This window comes from Diachasma alloeum, unplaced genomic scaffold (assembly GCF_001412515.2).
Source record: "Diachasma alloeum isolate Michigan unplaced genomic scaffold, Dall2.0 Dall_scaffold_00366, whole genome shotgun sequence".
Taxonomy (NCBI): domain Eukaryota; kingdom Metazoa; phylum Arthropoda; class Insecta; order Hymenoptera; family Braconidae; genus Diachasma; species Diachasma alloeum.
In genome coordinates, this window is record NW_021680505.1 from 912,287 (window position 1) to 931,516 (window position 19,230).

Here is a 19,230-nt window from a genome sequence, read left to right on the forward strand (position 1 = left end):
TTGTAAACTATGTGAGAAGAGGTAATAAGTTCTGTTCGCGATATGTTAAAAAAAGTAAGAAGTTACCATCATGCATAGAAATTGGAGACGCTGCCCTGGAGTGTGTCTGTGATGGATTAGGCGTCTCTGCGAGTCTCGCAAGGCACTCAGTCGATGCTGGCGCTGTATCAGGCTCATCCTCACTGTGCACTCGATCACTAACAATACCGGAAGTTGTATTTGACGATGTCGTAGATATAACGGATATCCTTTGATCCCCCCTTGTACCCCTACCAGTCATACTTAATTTACACCTCGCTGGATACATGTAACAATCCCGCAGTACTTTTCTCTCCTCTTCCTCGCGTTTACGTGCCTCCGTAACTCTAGGTGCTATTGCCATGGAGAATTGATGTGTATCGCGACACAAACCAAGTAGTAACTTACTCTTATCATCGCAACCACTGTACAATGTCAATTTGTCGGGCTGATCGACCGCGCGTATTTCAAATTTTTTACGATCGAAGCACAATTTACCAATGTTATTCCACGCAAATACACGGGGAGTCTCCTCCTCAGTGTAAACACGCACACCACGTGCACATATTGCTAGGAGAATACGTCCGGGTCCTGGCTCGTTTTTCGTACGTCTGAGACGATAGAGGTGAGCGTTGAGCGGCGCCTCCAGGAGAATCGCCTCGCGAATGTACTGGAGTTCTGCCTCCTCGCGTGACAAGCCACGATTGTCGCGGTGTTGTGACGCGAGGACGCCGAGGACATTCGCCTCGACGCACATGTGAGGGGGTAGGTAATCGGTGGATTTACAGTAACCACCAACTGCGTGGGGGCGGTGGCGCTCCTCGGCAAAGTCACCCAGGTCTGCTTGGAGGGCAAGACCTGCGAGGGCCAACAGGGGCGCCACAATACCTGGTGCGTGGAGGGGGTGGTGCGGGTGGAGGCTGTCGACACCTCCTCCGTGACGGACCACATTGTCACGGAGTTGGAGGTAGTAGTGATGCCTGGTTGTTTCATCGCTAGAATTTTATCATTTTTATTTATTATTGAATTTGTTCAGGAAAGAGGGGGGGGGGGTAGGGTGTTCCGTAGCATGTGACTAAAGTGCCGGGATCGGGAGTAATGATTGCTTTACTCGGAGAGAAAAGTTGGATGAAAATTAAGTAGAACATCGTGTCAAATTTTACTGCACGCTGACAAAAAAAGTTATTTTTGCCAAATATCCAGTTACTTGAGAGAAGTATTTATTTTTTCAATACTGTATTTCTCCAGTGGAGTCATTCACAGGCAATTCTCATTAGGTTTCAATTATCTCTCTATATTATGAAAATCCAAATCGATTTTTGATGATGAAAATTTGGTACTTGAAATTAAGACTCCAAAATTAAGGGTCACAAGGGTCATGAGGGTCAGAACAAGGTCGCGACGGTCAGAATAGGAGTCACGAGAGTTAGATTAAGGGTCTAAATAAAGGTCACAAGTATAAGGATCATGGAGGCCATATGGAGGTCATATGGGGGTCATATAGGGTCATATAGGAGCTGGCGAGCGCAGCGAGCAGGGGGCTTAGCCCCCTAGTGTCAATTATATTGATCTAGAAGATGATCATGTTAGTTAGGATCTTGAGTGAACTTCCTCAATAATTATCAACATTACTGAATTAGTCGAAATTCTTCACTCTAGAAAATGAGAAATTTAGGAAAAATCATTAGAGGAGTTCATCCAAGGTCATGTGGATCATAGTCATCCTCTAGAGCGACATGATTGTTATAATTGCAACCTAGTCAGGCTCGCCTGGGAATGGCTCGACTGAAGAAATACGATTTTGAAAAAATAAATGCTTCTCTCAAGTAAATGAATATTTGGCAAAAATAATTTTTTTCTCAGTGTACGAAAGGTAATCGTAATTAGGGAAAACATTCCCTATTCGACAATGGATTAGTATGGTTTATGGATTTTCCAACTATCCCACGATTCACATCCTGAATTAATTAAATAACATGGAAATGAACAACAGCATGAATTTGCTGATAAAATTACACAAATAACTGATGTTTGTTAATCTTCATTGAGATATGTAAATAAAAAATGTAATGGAAATTTGGAATTGTAGACAATCTACTAAAATCAAATCGAGAACAACTTGAATAATTAATTTTTTTGGATGTACGAGAGATGGTGATCAGTTGAATGAAAATGGCACTGATCTTTAAAATGGAATAGGCCCAAAAGATAATACTGATTACGAAAAGATAAGGTTTACCTTAAAAGTAAGGGGGTATCGACGTAGTATCGAACCCTAAAATAAAGTACAAAGGCTGGTCGTCCACTGCTATCGAGGCCCTACAATATAAAATTAGATTAATACCATAAATATTAACGAAAGAAACAACAATAATTTGCTTCCAACTTACGTAAGTGTGTGAGCTACGCCAATTTTTTGGTGCGTATTTACTGAGTTTACTCTCGGGATCCACGAAGAGATACTCGCCGTCTGCAAAGAGAAAAAAAAATAACAAATAAAAAGGAGATAATCAAAATGAGAAAATGATGGAGAAAGAAAAGAAGAAATTGAGGCACCTGTGTTACCCGGGAGGTAGATATATGCATAAGCCTCGCTATTACTGGGGAATGCAGACCCAAAGGGGTCCCAAAATCACGGCCCTTCGTATCCCCTCCACCCGATCATCGCTACCACTAATTCGAATTCTCAACGATGCACTCACACATGTTTGGGTTTATGGTAAAATAACTAGATCGTGACAAAAACGTGTAGGAAGTGAACGATCTCCATGGAACCCACGCGTTTCCCAGAATGAAACAATGGGGGAATAGACATAGTGTACTGGCAACGTGCCGTAACCGCAATTACTACCCGTAATGATCTCTTCTCTCCTCCTATACCTTCAGCCCGTCCCCTCTCAACGCGCTACTTTGATTGCTTGGAGGAAAGTACGCGGAATAGAGAAACGATGATCTCACATTAGCGAATTCAAGAGCCAACCGGTATCCAAGTCCACACGCATCTATCCTTAAATATTTGAAATATTTATACCACTTGAACTGCCTCAGGTAAGAGAATGAGTCGTCAATTAAGGAAATATTACGACTGATTTTATTTCGTGTAATTTTTTTATTTATTTTTCTCTTGTCCTAATAGAGGGTACAAATAGGAATTTCAAGGTCTAGGCCGTAAAGTATGATTTTAAGCGCAAGCTACACGCATGTAACCTTAAATATTTGGAAGATTTATACCACACGAATAGCCTCAGGTGCGAGAATGAGTGGTCAATTAAGTAAACATTAGAATTCATTTTATTTTGTGTATTTTTTTTCTCTTGACGGAATAGATGATGCAAATATAAATTTCAAGGTCTAGGCCGTAAAGTACGATTTTAAGCGCAAGAGTCTGTAAACTGATTCTTTTGACAGCAATATGAAAACTTGATTTTTGCCAATAAGAAAAATGTTAGAAAATTGTTTTGAGTATAAATTATTTTGTGAGAAACGGCAACTTCGCGTTAGTAAATTCAAGAGTCAACCGGTATCCAAGTCCACACGGATCTATCCTTAAATATTTGAAATATTTATACCACACGAATAGCCTCAGGTGGGAGAATCAGTGGTCAATTAAGGAAATATAAAAATTGATTTCACTACATGCAATTTTTATTTTTCTTTCGAAATTTTCCTCTTGTCGAAATGGCTGAAGGAAAGATAAATATCAAGATCCCAGCTGTGAAGCACAAGGTTAAGGCGTTGCATTCGTGAAAAAAAATGATGAAATTGTTTCGAAATTCTTATAGAAACTTCATCTTAGTTGTCAGATAACGCGTGAATTCTTTTCGAATTTTTCTAGGTTTCGTTTAAAAGTTATCAAGATCCAATTTCATTTCTTATACATGGCCCCTTAAGGCGATGTTTCAACTCAGGATGAAACCATATTATCATCTCAGATGGTAAGGCAGTTTCGTGCTAAAAATAAAGAACTCCATGAAAGCCATGAATTTCATCATTAACCTTTTTCAAACGCAATACCTTAAGCTCAAGCGTCCGTAAAGTGATTCTTTTGGATACAAATGGGTTTTCGTCCATAAAAAAAAGAACATGTAAAAATGGTATTGGGTATAATTATAATTATCATATTTCGAGGTAACAGGGAAGAGGTGTTGTTAGCGGGTATGTACAAGTTAGAAAAAAAAGATATTCAAAAAATTTTCGTTCCAGAGGCTTCGCCATCTCAGAATCGTCTTATTCCCCCTCTGTCGCAGTGTGGCGCGTTAAGCACCTCGGCTTTTGCGCCAACGTCCGGACTTGCTAGGCCCATTTTCCCCCACCTTCACTCGCCTTCAACCGCTCTCGGGCCTCACTTCTCCCCCTTCTCACTCTTCCCCCGCCCGTTGGCTCACATACTTCGGAACTCTCACCCTCCCACATTCCATTGGGGCCCCAAGAAGTCGGAGAGTCGACTGAAGTCAACGCGAGCACTCGTCCCCCTTGTACCATCCGATGGGTATTAAAGTGCAACAATGATGAAGAAAGAAGAAGTGGGAGGTGGAATACGAAGCACCCTATACAAATCACCGGGGCTACCGTCTTACCCGCGAGGCGTTTTCTCATTCTTATTCTTCCTCTTTTCACCTCCTCAAGTTCTTCCTCCAATATTCTTTTTTATTCTTATTCATTTTTTTATTTTTTCCACTACTCATCGACGCCCAATTCCCCCCCCCCCTCGGTCCCTTCCACCGTCCGAAGCTAATTGAAATTTTCCACTCGATATTTCAAAAGTATTTGATTTCATATTCTCTAAGAAATATTTGTTTACAATTTTTTTTTCAATTTCTCAAGTTTTGGTCTGAAGATTCTGATTGATGGTAAAGGGATTGATCGTGAAGGTCACGCATGAGAAGGCAGCTGGTATGAGGCCCCTCGAGGACCCCAAATAACTCCCGAGGGGCCCGTTTTTGAAAGACACGACACCACCGTTTTTCCCCTCTCTCTCTTTCACCCTCTCTTTCTCACTCTTGGATTCTTTTTCGCCTTTTTTTCTCTCCACAGAGCCGAAACCCATTGCACATTGGGAGGACGGGATGTGCCCCAGGACCCGACGATTTCTATTTTTAGCCCACCAGTTGCCTCATGCCACATAAGAGGAGAGATGGGACCCTCTTATATGATGGCTCTCACTAGGGCCCCCATTACTAACCCAACTTGTACACTATAATTCCATGATTTTTTTTTTCCAATGCCCCGGACTCCATACAAATTACTCATAAAAAAAGAAAGGAGAAGACGAATGAGTGGTTGATGAAAAAGGGATTGAAAACAGCTGCTTTTGAAGAAAATAATGGCGACAAAAATGGGCCTTGTGGAATTTCAAACGCCTATTCCCAATAATTCTGATCTCATACAAAGTTTGTACTTGAAATATTCGTTAAAAATTCCATACAAAGTACAGTGTAATATCCTATATACAGGACAAACGTGCCGCAAGGCTGCCGGCAGGAATGCAGGGGTGGAAGGGGGGGGAGGGGGACTGGTGGGGCCAGCAGAGGGGTGGGGAGAGGGACCGTCGTTGCAGCGTCGGCGATGCGAAGCGCGCGGTGTACAGTACGCCAACCGAGGAAGAGGAGGGAATGATGTTTGCTAGTGAGATGAAGAGAGAAGGGGGACAAGGGCCTGCTTGGGCATAACATCTCGAGAGCCACCAATGCGAGTGGTGGCGCACCAGGCGTGCCAGTAGCGGCGGACAACAGTGGAACCAGTTGGAGATTCAAGCCAACCGGCCTCTTACCCATTCACGTACCAGCGGAAAATGAGTGTTCAATGATTTGAAATTGTGAGGACCAGTCCATCTTTTAAATGGAGTTGAAAATAATTTTTTTTTTCGCGGGGAGAACTCACCTGAGAGTATTGCCAGGCCGAACAATTCGCAGTCTCGCATACCCTGTTGTCCTAGGATTATACATGTTTGGGCGTACACTTCCTTTACTCGTGATTTTGACTGCAAAAAAAAATATTTTTACTTTTATGGAGATTTTTAGGATTGTTAGAAGATAATGGGAACTTCCAGGGAACTTTTAATTTTGAAATGATACGTTTTTTCTCAATTCAATGAATTTTTCAGTTTTTTTAAAGAATAAGTGTTGAATTAATTTTGCATATTTTGATTGCAAATAATAACTAAAATCGGAGTGTTTTTTTTTCAATAAAGGAAAAAATATCTAGAAATTTTGAAAAGAATATTAGACACATTATTTAGAAAAGAAAATTAGACACTGAATTTTTCTGAAATCCCCGCCTCCCTTCATTTTGATTGAAAATTTGGCAACAGAAATGAGAAAAAAAGATGATAATGAATTGGAAATTATTATTTTGCAAGCGGACACTTTGAATCACCAAATTTTGATGAAATTACTCGTGAAAATATTTAAGAAAAGGGTAATTTGACAATTTAAAAATGACGAGAGCCCTCAATTTAAGTGAATTTATCGTATCTCGTTTTCTGACATTGCCGACTACGTCTGCAGCTGCGCTTGGCATTCCACGGGCGCGCGCGCTCCTCGTCTGTCCTGAGGACACACGATGCACCGCAAATCTCTCTAAGACCTGGCCCATAAAACATCCCAACTTCTACCCAACAACAAACCTGCTGTCTCTCGATTTACAACCGATCCAATCTCTATTCTTCCTTTATCTCCTCTATTTTCCATACTCACATCTTTCGACCGTTGATTTATCTTTTGTGTATCACAAGTCCATTTTGGTTGGAAGAAGGGGGATAGGATTTTTGTTTTTTATTTTTTTAGGAGAAGGGGGGGGAGGGAAGAAAAAAAGGCAGGTGCAACGGGGGAGAAAGAAATCATGTAAATACTGACCTCGACGACGAAGTAAAGGGGATCACCGGGGAGGGCGTGAACGGCGAGATAGCGGCTAGCGGACACCAGGGGTTGAAGGCAGGACCGCGCAGCCGTGACACCGCTACCACGCATGCTGCATGCTTCATGTCGTCGCCGCTACGCCCAGCGTTCTCACTGAAAGAAGTTGAAAAAAAAACGACATTATTTTTGGAATTCTCCAATGTTTCATTTAGACTCGTGAGATATTCTCAGGATAATTCGTAGGGAAATTTTGACGGGAAGCGGTAGATGTTATCACTCTTACTCGGAATATCAACGCAACGTCTTCAAAGGAATTTCTTTTGATATTGAAGACGAAAAGTCGTGTTTCAAGCGCTGCAGAACATAAAAAATTTGTGTGACATTTTACGCACGCTCTGCGTACGCAAAACCCCACTTCCCACACATTGTGATGAAAAATAGGGTTCGATACTCGCGGGAAAAGTGTTTTTAGACTCGTGGGATTATATCACTCGCCTTCGGCTCGTGCTATAAACCTCCCTCGAGCCCAAAAAAACTTTCCCGCAATCGTATCGAAATATACTATTTGCACACCCCTACACGGAAAGTTCATACTTTCCTCCCGCTCATCAAACAGCAAAATACGAACTTTCCTTTGCAGGCGTGTTAAAAAATCGCATGTGCACCTCGGGCGGAAAGTCTTGACTTTCCGCCCTTGTTGCACCATATACTATTTTGTGATACCTGCCTCAAAAGTGCACTTTTCGAAACGGTTGAGTGTGCGTTAAGTTCACGAATGTTTTTTTTTATCGTTATTTTACATCGCTTTGACTCGGTTAGGGTATACGGCGATGATGATCAAGACTTTTTAAATGGCTAGATCGCACCATTCTACCCGACCGGGATTTGAACTCGGAACTTTTCGCATGTGAGGCAACCAACTTACCCACTGCGCCAAGGCACCGGTCACGTTCACAAATGTGACGTAAATTCACGTGCGTAAAACGAAATTCACTTTCGGCACTCGTGCACAGAAACAACCACATTACAACCACATACAAGTGCGTAAAGAACCACTTTTTCGCACGCACGCGTAACACATCCTATTTTTAGTGATACCTGCCAAGTTCACTATTCGGAACGGTAGTGGGGGTACTGTGGTTGTTTTTGTGCACGAAGTGCGAAGAGCGATGCTTTACGCACGAGAATTTACGCACGACGTCTGGACTTTACCCACGCCGTACGTAAAACAAACACTTTACGCATACTAAACAGTTTCAAAAAGTAAACTTTTCAGGCAGGTATCAAAATCATTTACCGTCCTTTACACTAAAATTTCCAATAATGACAAAATTTTTCAGTTGACGGTTCAAACAAATCCTTCTTACAGCGATGGAAGATAATTCTTCTGGAATGTCTTCCCCCGTTGAGAATTATTTTTTATTACCAGCTGTTACCGCCACAAAATATAATTGTATAGAGAGTGATCAAGATAACAATATTTTTCCCATGTGCCTACTAATTCCCCAAGAATTTCCTCTCCTTCTGGAATGCGCTGATGAAACACTATTCTGCTCTTCAATGCATGCTAGAAGCGGGCAATAAAAGTGAAGGAAAAGAAATCCACTTGTCGCCTTCACCGAACAAGTAATGCATTCCGAAACAATTCTCCGTGACCTTGGAATATTCCTCGTATGTTTACCCACTATTGCTCCTCTGTTATGAGACCTCTGTGAATATCAGTGTGAAGACTTATCGTTTATCAAATAAAAATCGGCGGTGTTGGATTCCATCATAAAAAGGCGAGGGATTGATGATCCGGAAATTTAATCAGCACCGGAGAGAATTTTCCAACATTTCTTTTCCAAATTGGAGTAAAAAATGCAAGAAATCTAGTATAAGTTACAATTTCCCAGGTAAAAATTTCACAAATATATTACTAGGTTCATAGCATTTTAAAGTAATGTAAACATAACTAGTATTTTGAAGATTACAATTTGAAATTAATTCTGAACGAAAACTATACTGGTAGAAATTTCTTGAAATTTCAGTTAGCGTTATCTGAATTTTCGATGTTGAAGAGGTTAAATTCAATTTCAAATGAAAGCGTTCACTAAATTTCTCATTCATCTTGAAAATTGGAGAAAATTGGGTTTTTCAGGTTGATTTTTCATTGATTTTTGATCATTGATCATTGATTTTTTCAATGAGAGCTTGAATTTCCAAACTCATCGGGAAAATTGAAGATTATATACAATTCAATTTTCAATAGATGGAGAATTCAGATAAGTTTTTCCCAGAATTTTAAAAATTTCCAAGGTTTTTCAGTGCCGCAGGGACCTGAAAATCGACAATTACTTGAATATTTAAGAAATTAACTGATTCGTTAATGAAGAAATACAGAAATATAGAAATTTCATATAATGTTGTCGTTGTTAAAAATTTCAAGCGTTTTCACTTGAAATTTCAGGGGTAATTTTCTGACAGTGTAATATGAATAGAAAATATGTAATAATTGACCTAAAAATACAAAAATAACGCAGTGTTATGAGAAAATGAACTTTTCGAGTCTAGGGTGAAGATTGAAATCTAGAAAAACTCTCGAAAAATCAGAAAAAATGAATAAAATTTCTGTGCTTAATATAAAAATTATTGTCAGGGTCAAACTTTTGTAATAAATAATTTATGTTTCTCTGCGCCCGAAATGGCGTGTTATTTCGAAATACCCTAGCCAAGCGAAAGACTATGGTTAAAAAAAATAATTGAAGAAAGCATTTGATAGATCAATTTCTTACACGTATCAAAGTTAGAATTCACAGGAAAATTTATGAATGATGAATAATTTTCTTGCTCTTTGAAATTTTCAAGATAAAAATTTCCCAAAAATATTGCAAGATTCATTAGGTTTTAAAGTAGTACAAACATAACTTCAGTTCTCAAGATCTAGAAATCTAGGATAAATCGCGAAAAATTAGAAAAAATAAATAAAAATTCTATGCCCAATATGTAAATTATCGTCAGTGTCAAACTTTTTTTGTCAATAATTTATGTTTCTTCCGCCCGAAATGGCGTGTTATATCGAAACACCCTAGTCAAACGAGAGACTATAGTTTAAAAAAATAAATGAAAAAAGAATTTGATGGATCAATTTCTTGCACTCATCAAAGTTAGAATTGATGGGAAAAATTATTAACGGTGAATAATTTTTTCTTTGCTTTTTAAATTTATTCCTCCTCGTTATACACAACGACTCAACAACAGATTATTTATATTACTGTGAGACTAATTTTTCATGCAAATATCTCGTGCGTTGATGGTTCTGTATGTTTCATCAAGTCACTCTCTATCTCTCTCTACGTTTTTCATGACTCTACTGATAAAATACACCACGAGGGCGTGGTAAATAATGAAGAAGATATCAGGTATTGAGGCAGTCGTGATCGCACTCCCGATTCTATCACTTCTATCGGGAAAATATTACACGAAGGCAAAAATACTCTTGAACTGACTCCAGAACATTTCACCTACTACCCAAAAAATTTTAGAAATCTTGAGTGGAGGATAATTTTTTATTACTTTGAGTCGTTCATTCTGGATTTTAAAAAATTTCCTCAATTACAAAAAAAAAGAACTCGTGATCAGGTTCAAAATATTGTTGACACAAAAATATTCACTCTTTCAATAAAAAACAAGAATATTTTCAGTACAAGCACTTCAAAAATATTAACTAAACAGCAAAAGAAATCTCGGGCCAACAATATTTTTATTTAACTTCGTGAATAATATAAATAGAAGATGTGAAATCGGATGACTAATCAGAAAATTCTCAACTCATAAAAAAACTCGAATTAGAATTTTCTGCTTCCGTGTCATCAGTAAAAATAAGAGAAATACCAGTGGAAAAAAAATTACCTATAATTTTCAAATATGTATGATACATTAGTATGGATCGATTACGTCATAATAGCGTGTACATTGCTGATCAGTTCAGGAATTGGATTATATTACCGATTCTCTGGTGGACGTCAGAAAACTACTGAGGTGAGGTCAATGAACTCCGTAGAATTAATCAAATAATTGAAAGTACTCGAGAGAATTTTTAACAAAGAATTTATTTAAGGATTTCCAAGTATTTCTTACAGTTTTCAATCATCAAATTTGTCGACTAAATCGCGTGATAAAAGTTGAAAAAAAATCATGAATATTCAGCGCCATTGAAATTACAATTTGCACAGAATTATTATTTTTTTAAACATTCGTTGTTTATAAATAAATAATTGAAATTGTTTAAACTTTCGAAATCGTTACTTTTTTGGCATGAAATAAATTTCTGGTAAAATTCTGAGTATGAATGAATTTTTTATGATTCCGAATGAATGATTTTTATGGTGTAAAATTCGTTGTTTATAAATTATTCATAGAAGATGCTCATCACTTTCAAAAATTGCAATTTTTCAATTATTTCATCAATCTTCCACCAAAACTAAAGTCTCCAATTTTTTTCAGATTTTTCAAATGTCTTCTAACGATTCAATTATTACAATTCCCATTCAAATTCAAACCAGCAAAGTTTAAATCATAAAATCATTGTAAAATATGCCGCAACATAGGGTCAAACGGGGCTCAAATGAAAGCTCTGATGTTCGACTACAAAACTAGAAAAGCATTTCACTGGAGAAAAAGTAGCCAAAGTACCTGGATATCGTTAAATGAAGAGATTGGTGATACCTCCAGTCTCGACTGATTCATTCATTAATTTATTGATTAAGTAATTTGTTGGTTCCGCACAGAAGCATTGTAATCGTTCAAATTTAAGTTTTGGATTTTTCGTGTTATATCGACCCATTGTTGAGGTATTGTTAAGCCATATCAATCGGCATTATTTAAATTTTAATTCACTTATTAATTTTTTAAATTTCTAAAATTTTTCAAAAATTGTTTTTTTCACGATAACTAAAAAAAAGGTTCTGAATTGATTGAATGACGCCTTAAAAAATTTGTTTGGATGTCCTTTCGACCGAGTTTGAAGATGAAGGCGATAGCAATAATCGTTATTTTTATTTATGTGAAAATTTGCAAAAATTCGGTATTTTTTGAACCTCAAAATTCCCGGGATGTCTTTGGATATCATGCTTCAAATGAATTCAATCCTAGCTTAAAATGTTTGTTTTAATGCCATTAAGCCAAAGTTGATTCAACTTTTCGGATGATTGTTGAAAATTTCGAATTTTTCATGAATTTGCCTGAAAGTTAGCTTTCTAATGATTTCTTCAAATGTAATGTTTCAAATTCATTAAATTATGTATAAATAACATTTTTATATTAACATTTTATTGAAGGGCTGAGGGGAATAATAGAAACGGTAAAAAAGACAATTGGTTGTATAGAAGAAAGAGATAAAAGAATAATGATGATGATAACGTTCAAGTGAGGTGAAAATCTGACAAAGTTAGATGAAAAGAAATCTTATTCAATTCAATGAAATGAAATAAACAATGAATTATACATATACATGACAGAAGAAAATGATGTCCAATATAACCATTCGGAAGCATATTGCCAATTTATTTATCATTGTTTTAAATTTTTTTTTAGGAATTTTTTGTTGCTAATCGAGACATGGGAGTCACGACAATTGCAATTGGTCTCATGGTGTCACTATTATCAGCTGTTAGTCTGCTGGGTGTCAGTTCAGAGATTTATATGCATGGAACGCATTATTTGGTGATCGTTTTGGGATATGTCCTTGCTACACCGGTCATTGCTTATTTTTATCTGCCGGTGTTTTTTAATTTGGGAGATACGAGTGCATTTCAGGTATGGTCGAGTAAATATTTATGTAACAATTTTTTTTATTTCCATCAGAAAGTGCCGACGAAACGATTTTTTTCATTCGGTTGTGAAGTAATACATGGCTATGTTAATTTCATTTGACGATTCATTTCTGAAAAATAATCGGAAAAGAATGAGAGATTGCGGGATTTCTGTGAAAAACATTTTTTCTATCTGCATTCCATTCCTAGATGTTTCCAGAATGTGCCGTACTGTTAGGAAAACCTTGAAATTTCATGGACTGTTTAGTGATAATTTTCAAGATAGCAACATCGAATTCCATTTGAGAATCATGAAATTTGGAATTTCACAGAAAATTGAATGGAATTTCAGATTTTTAAGCAGAAGGAAGATGAGAATTCCCCGACTTACTTGAATTCCGCAAAATTTTTAATTATTAAAAAATTTAAAGATATATTTACTTATTTTGCTGATTTCTGTGAATTTTCGTTGAATAATTGAACTGACGTTTACAGTTTCAATAGATTTATTCATAAAATTGTGAAATTGCAACAATGCAACTGTGGTAAAGTTTTTCTTCAATTGCTCGCTAATGAATGGATGGAATTGAATCTTTGTTTTTTCAAATGTAGATATTGTTGAGCCCTATCGATCACCATTAATTAAAATTCAATTCATCGTTTAGTTTTTTTAATTTTTCAATTTTTTGGAAAATGGGTTGGCCCACAATAACTAAAAAAAAATGTTCTGAATTGATTGAATGATGGCTTAAAAAATCTGTTCGGTTGTCCCTTTGACCGAGTTCGGAGTTGAAGGCGATAGCAGTAATCGTTATTTTGATTTATTCGAAAATTTCCAAAATTTTGTATTTTTTTTTAAATCAGAATTCCGGGGATATCTTTAAATCTCATGCTTCAAATGAATTCAATCATAGCTTTAAATGTTTGTTTTAATGCCATTAAGTCGAAGCTAAAAAATGATTACGATAGCTACATTGGTTCATTTGATTTTTATGATAATTGTTGAAAATTTTGAATTTTTCATGAATTTTCCCGAAAGTGCGCTTTCTGATGGTTTCTTCAAATGTGATGTTTCAAATTCATTCAAGTATGTGTAAATAAAATATTTCTATTAAAATGTTATCAAAGGGCTGCGGGGAGAGATAGAACTGTAAAAAAGACAATCGGTTGTATAGAAGAAAAGGGATAATAATAATAATGATGCTGATAACATTCAACTAACAATCAGTTGAAAATCTGACAAAATTAGGTAAAAGGAAATCTTCAATTTAATTAATTAAAATAAACAATAAATTATACATAATATAAAATAACCATTCGGAAACATATTGCTAATTTATTAGCAAAAATAACTAAACTATTTACAATACAAGAGCAATTTCCCACTTGTTTTTATTTTCTCCAACTTCATTCCTAAATTCTGATTTTAATCCATCAATTCAATAAACCGTTTTACAATTATGATTTCTTCATCATCGTTGTTTATTTTCATATCAAACAAAGCAAATATTGAATTTCAATCCACGTTGATTATCCATATGTAATCGATTGATTGACTTCCTTTTTCCGATTTCCTTTTTCCAATTGAAAATATTTCATATTCAATGTTGAATTTCATTTCCAGTATTTAGAGAAACGATTTGGAGTGAAAACACGACTAGTAGCCAGCGCAGTATTTCTCCTACAATTTCTATTGTACACCGGGGTTGTTTTGTATGCACCTGCACTTGCACTGGAAGCAACCACCGGCCTCTCCACGACAATGAGTGTATTTATTATTGGGGCCGTCTGTACTTTTTACTCGACCATCGGGGGAATGAAGGCAGTTTTGATTACAGATGTCTTTCAGGGGGGTTTGATGATTGCCTCGGTTGTTATTGTGATTGCCACTGCAGTTTTGGATGCTGGGGGGATCGACAGAATTTGGGACATTGCGGTCGAGGGGAAGAGAATTGATTTTTACAGGTGAAATCAGTTTTTTGTCGTCTTCTCAAAGACAATCTACCACAGGATTTTTTTGTTCATTTCGATTTCTTCATCTAATCGAATTGACGATCGTTTTTATTTTTAGCACTTCAGTGGATCCGACGGTTCGTCACACCTGGTGGAATCTAATAATCGGTGGATTTTTCATATATTTATCCCTGTACGGGGTCAATCAGATTCAAGTCCAAAGAATGTTGACAATTAGGTAAAAAAAAGTGGACAACAGCATTTTTTTAATGAATGGGGAAAGTAATTATTGCTAACAAATTAGCAATTGCTTTCCGAATGGGTTCTCTTTCTTTCAATTAGTATTTTACTATTCTCTTGGAATAGGAAAAAATTCTAAAAAATTAGCAGTGGAATCAGTATCATTCAAACTTTATGTTGCAACATATTATCATTCCTTCAACATATTCTTTTTATAAATTAACAGTGGAACTTGAGTAAAGAATAGAGAATCATTTTCTATCAGGTTTTTTAGCAGCAGGAAGACGAGAATACCCCAATTCACTCGGATTTTCAATCAAAACATGAATACTTATTTTATTTTTAACGGAATTTGTTGCAAGTTCCAAGGAACTTGGAAGGCCCATCGCCGGGGGCCTTCAGCCAAAAAAGATGAATATTTAGTACCAATTTACGCAGAATTTATAATTAATCGAAAATTCAATAATATATTTAGCTGAATTTTTCCGATTTTTAGTAATTTTCCTGGAATAATAGAACTGAAATTCAGTTTATTTTCATTCAGAAATTCATTCAGTATATTTTATACCCATTTTTTTCCATGGTAACGTGAATATTCGGTGGCAAAAGACACTGAATTTTTTGAATTGATTGAAAATTGAAGGATATATTCAACTTAATTTTCCTGATTTCTATTGATCTTGATAGAGTAATTCAGTAGCGAAGTGGTAAAACGGTATAAATCAATTTTGACTATTGACCAGTTTTCAATAAATATCTCGGAATCTAAGGGAGATGGCAAAATTTTTGTAATAACCTTTTTTGTAGAGCCGATTAAGAGCTATAACAAATGTGATTACGAAAATTTCGCTATCTCCGTTAGATTCGCAAATATTCCTCAAAAACTCAACTGGGAGATAAATCGACTTAAACCGGCTTACCACTTCGCTACTGAATTGAGTTGAAATTCGCAGTTTCCGTTTATTTTCTCAACAAATTGTGAAAAGTGGAGATGAAAATTGAAAGGAAAATTAATATGTTCCGAAATATAATACAAATGATAGAGACATTAGACTTATTAGAGACTTATTAAAGACGTTCGAAAACCGAAAATACCCAAATTTATAGTTTTCCGTCTAAACTGTTGAGCTACTTTCATTCAATGTTTCGATATTATTGAGGAATTTTTTAGAAGTCTGAAAAGAGCGAAAGCGGCAGTCTGGCTGTCCCTCCCCATCACCATAGTTCTCGTCTGTGGAATCGGCTTCTCCGGTCTCGCTTTGTACTCGAAATACCACAAATGCGATCCCCGAACAGCGGGTGTCATCGCCTCGAACGACCAATTAATGCCTCATTATATCATGGAAAATTTATCCAAGTATCCGGGAATTCCGGGGCTATTCATCGCTGGGATTTTCAGCGCTGGACTTAGTACAGTATCTGCTGTACAAAATTCAGCAGCTGTTATTATTTTAGAGGACTATGTGAAACCAATTTTCCAAGCTCGGTAAGTGAATTTTTGAAATAGTCATATTCACAAAAAAATAGATTCGAATGTTTTGGAAAAATTTCATCAACTTTATTTTTTTGCCATTACACTATTAGAAAATTGCTCCTAAAATTTCAAGACATATAAAAAGAAATTCATTTTATACTTCTAATGTGTTGTTTCTGAAAAATCTGTTTGTCTCTTGAATTTTCTCAATATTATAAAAAATCTAAATCGACTTCTGGTGATGAAAATTTGGTACTCGAAATTAAGACTTCAAAATTAAGGGTCGAAAAATAAGGGTTATGAGGGTTATAATAAGGGTCGGAATAAGGTTCACGAGGGGTCAGATTAAGGGTCACAAGGGTCAAAATAAGAGTCGTGAGGATCATAAGACTCATGCGAATGTTAGGATAAGGATCATAAAGGTCAAGTTAAGGGTCACGAGGGTCGAATTAAGTGTCACGAAAGTCAGAATAAGGGTCATATGTGTCAGATTAAGGGTCATATAAGTCAGATTGAGGTTTACAGGTTTAAGGGTCACAAGGGTCCAGATAAGGGTGACAAGGGTCAGATTAAATATTTAAATAAGGGTCACAAGGATCAGATGAAGGGTTACAAGAGTCAGAGAAAAAGTCCAAATAAGGGTCAAAAGGGTCAAAAATCAAGGGTCAGAAACTAAGGGTTACCAGGGCCAAGAGAAGGGTCACAAGGGTTACAGTGAGGGTCAGATTAAGGATCCAAATAAGGGCCACAAGGGTCAGATTAAGGATCGCAAAGGTCAGATTAAGGGTTCAAACAAGGGTCGTAGGGGTCAGAAATAAGGGTCACAAGGATCAGTCTACGGATCATGGGGGTCATATGTGGATCATATGGGGGTTGATGAACGGAGCCAGCAGTAGCCCCCAAGTATTCAATGAAATTTTAATTTCCAAGTTCATATGACAATGGAGATTATTGAAAATTACGGAAATTTAGGAAACTATTCTTCTATACTCTCGATCTATTCAAAATTCAATTGAATTTGATATTCCATTTTCACAACGAAAAACTCATTTTTCGTGAACTTCCAAGATGAATAATAAATTTCATGAACGATTTGATCTCAAATTGAATACAAATTCATAACATGGAACATTAAAAAGCAGCTGTCACGTAAATTTCAAATGATTTCAAAATGTACAGAAAAAAAAATTGAATTCCTCTGATAAAAAGGGTCAAAAAATTAACGAAGAATTGAAGAATTGTCCTTAGAAGGGTCACAAATTCCCAAATTCCCCCAAAAACCTGTTTTACCGCTCATTTCACAAGCAACATGTCGTTATGAAAAATAGGAAAAAAATGTTTTCCAAAATAAATTGTTGGATTTTGGGTATTGACAGGGATTCCATGACTATTCAACACAAAACTAATTCAACAATAAATTAATCGAAAATTAGTAAATGATTCCACACGTTTCTTTATCGCCCGTCACTTTGTATATTAATTATTCCAAAATTTTAATTGAAAAAAAAAGAATAATCCTTATGAAAAATGAAAAAAAATGTCCACTGGTCGTATTTCCTCCACTCCCCAACTAAATTCTCATTTCACTCTCCCCTCAGACAAAAGACATTGACCGAGGATCAATCCGCCTACATGAGTAAATTCCTCGCATTCCTGGTGGGTCTCGTCTGCCTAGCCGTGGCCCTCCTAGCCCAACACCTTGGTAATCTCCTGCAAGCCGCTCTGACAATATTTGGAGTGGTCGGAGGTCCTCTCCTGGGTGTTTACACACTGGGAATGTTCACAGAGTCCACCGAGGAAATAAGTGCAATCTGCGGACTAATTGCCAGTTTCATTCTCTCTCTGTGGATTGGATTTGGCGAGCCAAAGCCAGAAATTCCAAAGCTCTCAGTTGACGTCAGTGGTTGCAACGTCACAATGACTGATAGTACAAATAACAGGGATAGAACAAACGATGATGACATATTTTATCTCTATCGGATATCCTACATGTGGTACTGTGCACTTGGCTTCCTCTCCTGTGTCATCATCGGCCTTCTGACGTCCCTAATCATCAATTTCTTATCTGAGACGAGAAATAACGAAAGGAAAATATTGAATCCTGATTTGTTCACTCCACTGATCGCAGCCAGAATACGAAAACGACAGGAGATGCAAAGATATTAGGGTGTTAGATAATATTGTTGAGTCAACATTGGTGAGGAAATATCACCTCGTATTCATCCATTGAGGGGCATTTGCGGTTTCCGGAGCGCTTTTGAAATTCCTCGGGCGTTACCTCGACCTCAAATTATTCCGGTGTTTGTCCGCTTTGTATGGATTCAATATTGACTGTGGTGTATTAGTTCAAGTGGTTCGAGGAAAATCACGACACATTTGTGGGTATTATTCTTTATTAGTTATTCGGATTGATGTTGCATTGGGGAATTTTGTCGATCTATGATTAATGGTTTTAGATATGTTTTCATTGTGATGACATAATAAAGTGTGTTTGGTATTTTTATGATTGATGAATAGTTTTTATAGATACTAGGCGGGCCACGCACTTCGCGCGCTAGCAGAGTTGCATGAGATCAATCTATGTCATCATTTTTTAAACTCTAATTCCCCTGATTTTCACGTTCTATAACAACAAATACCCGTTGAGATGGTATATGAATATTTTCATTTATTTGACCAATAGTTATAGAAAAATCCAAACCAAGCTGAATTTACAATAAACCACGCACGAAAAAATTTAATAGAAAAACCTATCGAATTCGTAAGAAAATTCTATTGAATTTCTATTAAACTTTGTATTAGTTTTTGGCTGATTCTATTGACATGTTCAATAGAAAACATTCAATAGAAAAAGTCAACAGAATTCAATTCAGTAGTGAAGCGGTAAACCGAGTTG

The 19,230-nt window shown here is 36.7% G+C and overlaps 2 protein-coding genes across 2 annotated transcripts in view; one reads left to right on the forward strand and one right to left on the reverse strand.

Annotated features, from left to right (window-relative positions):
• LOC107041527 (protein expanded) overlaps window positions 1-19,230 on the reverse strand; it is a 47,870-nt gene that overhangs the window by 7,729 nt on the left and 20,911 nt on the right. Inside the window, exons 2-6 of the mRNA XM_015262122.1 lie at window positions 6,873-7,028; window positions 5,899-5,998; window positions 2,409-2,488; window positions 2,258-2,337; window positions 67-1,013 (exon numbers count right to left, since the gene is read on the reverse strand). Coding sequence (XP_015117608.1) covers window positions 67-1,013; window positions 2,258-2,337; window positions 2,409-2,488; window positions 5,899-5,998; window positions 6,873-6,986 — 1,321 coding nt within the window. The 5' untranslated portion in view covers window positions 6,987-7,028. The remainder of the gene's footprint in view (window positions 1-66; window positions 1,014-2,257; window positions 2,338-2,408; window positions 2,489-5,898; window positions 5,999-6,872; window positions 7,029-19,230) is intronic.
• On the forward strand, window positions 10,507-18,837 carry LOC107041528 (putative sodium-dependent multivitamin transporter). Its single transcript, XM_015262123.1, has 6 exons — window positions 10,507-10,895; window positions 12,450-12,671; window positions 14,292-14,632; window positions 14,739-14,858; window positions 16,032-16,346; window positions 17,933-18,837. Exons 1-6 carry the CDS (start codon window positions 10,782-10,784, stop codon window positions 18,498-18,500), a joined length of 1,680 nt encoding a protein of 559 aa, XP_015117609.1. The 5' UTR covers window positions 10,507-10,781; the 3' UTR covers window positions 18,501-18,837.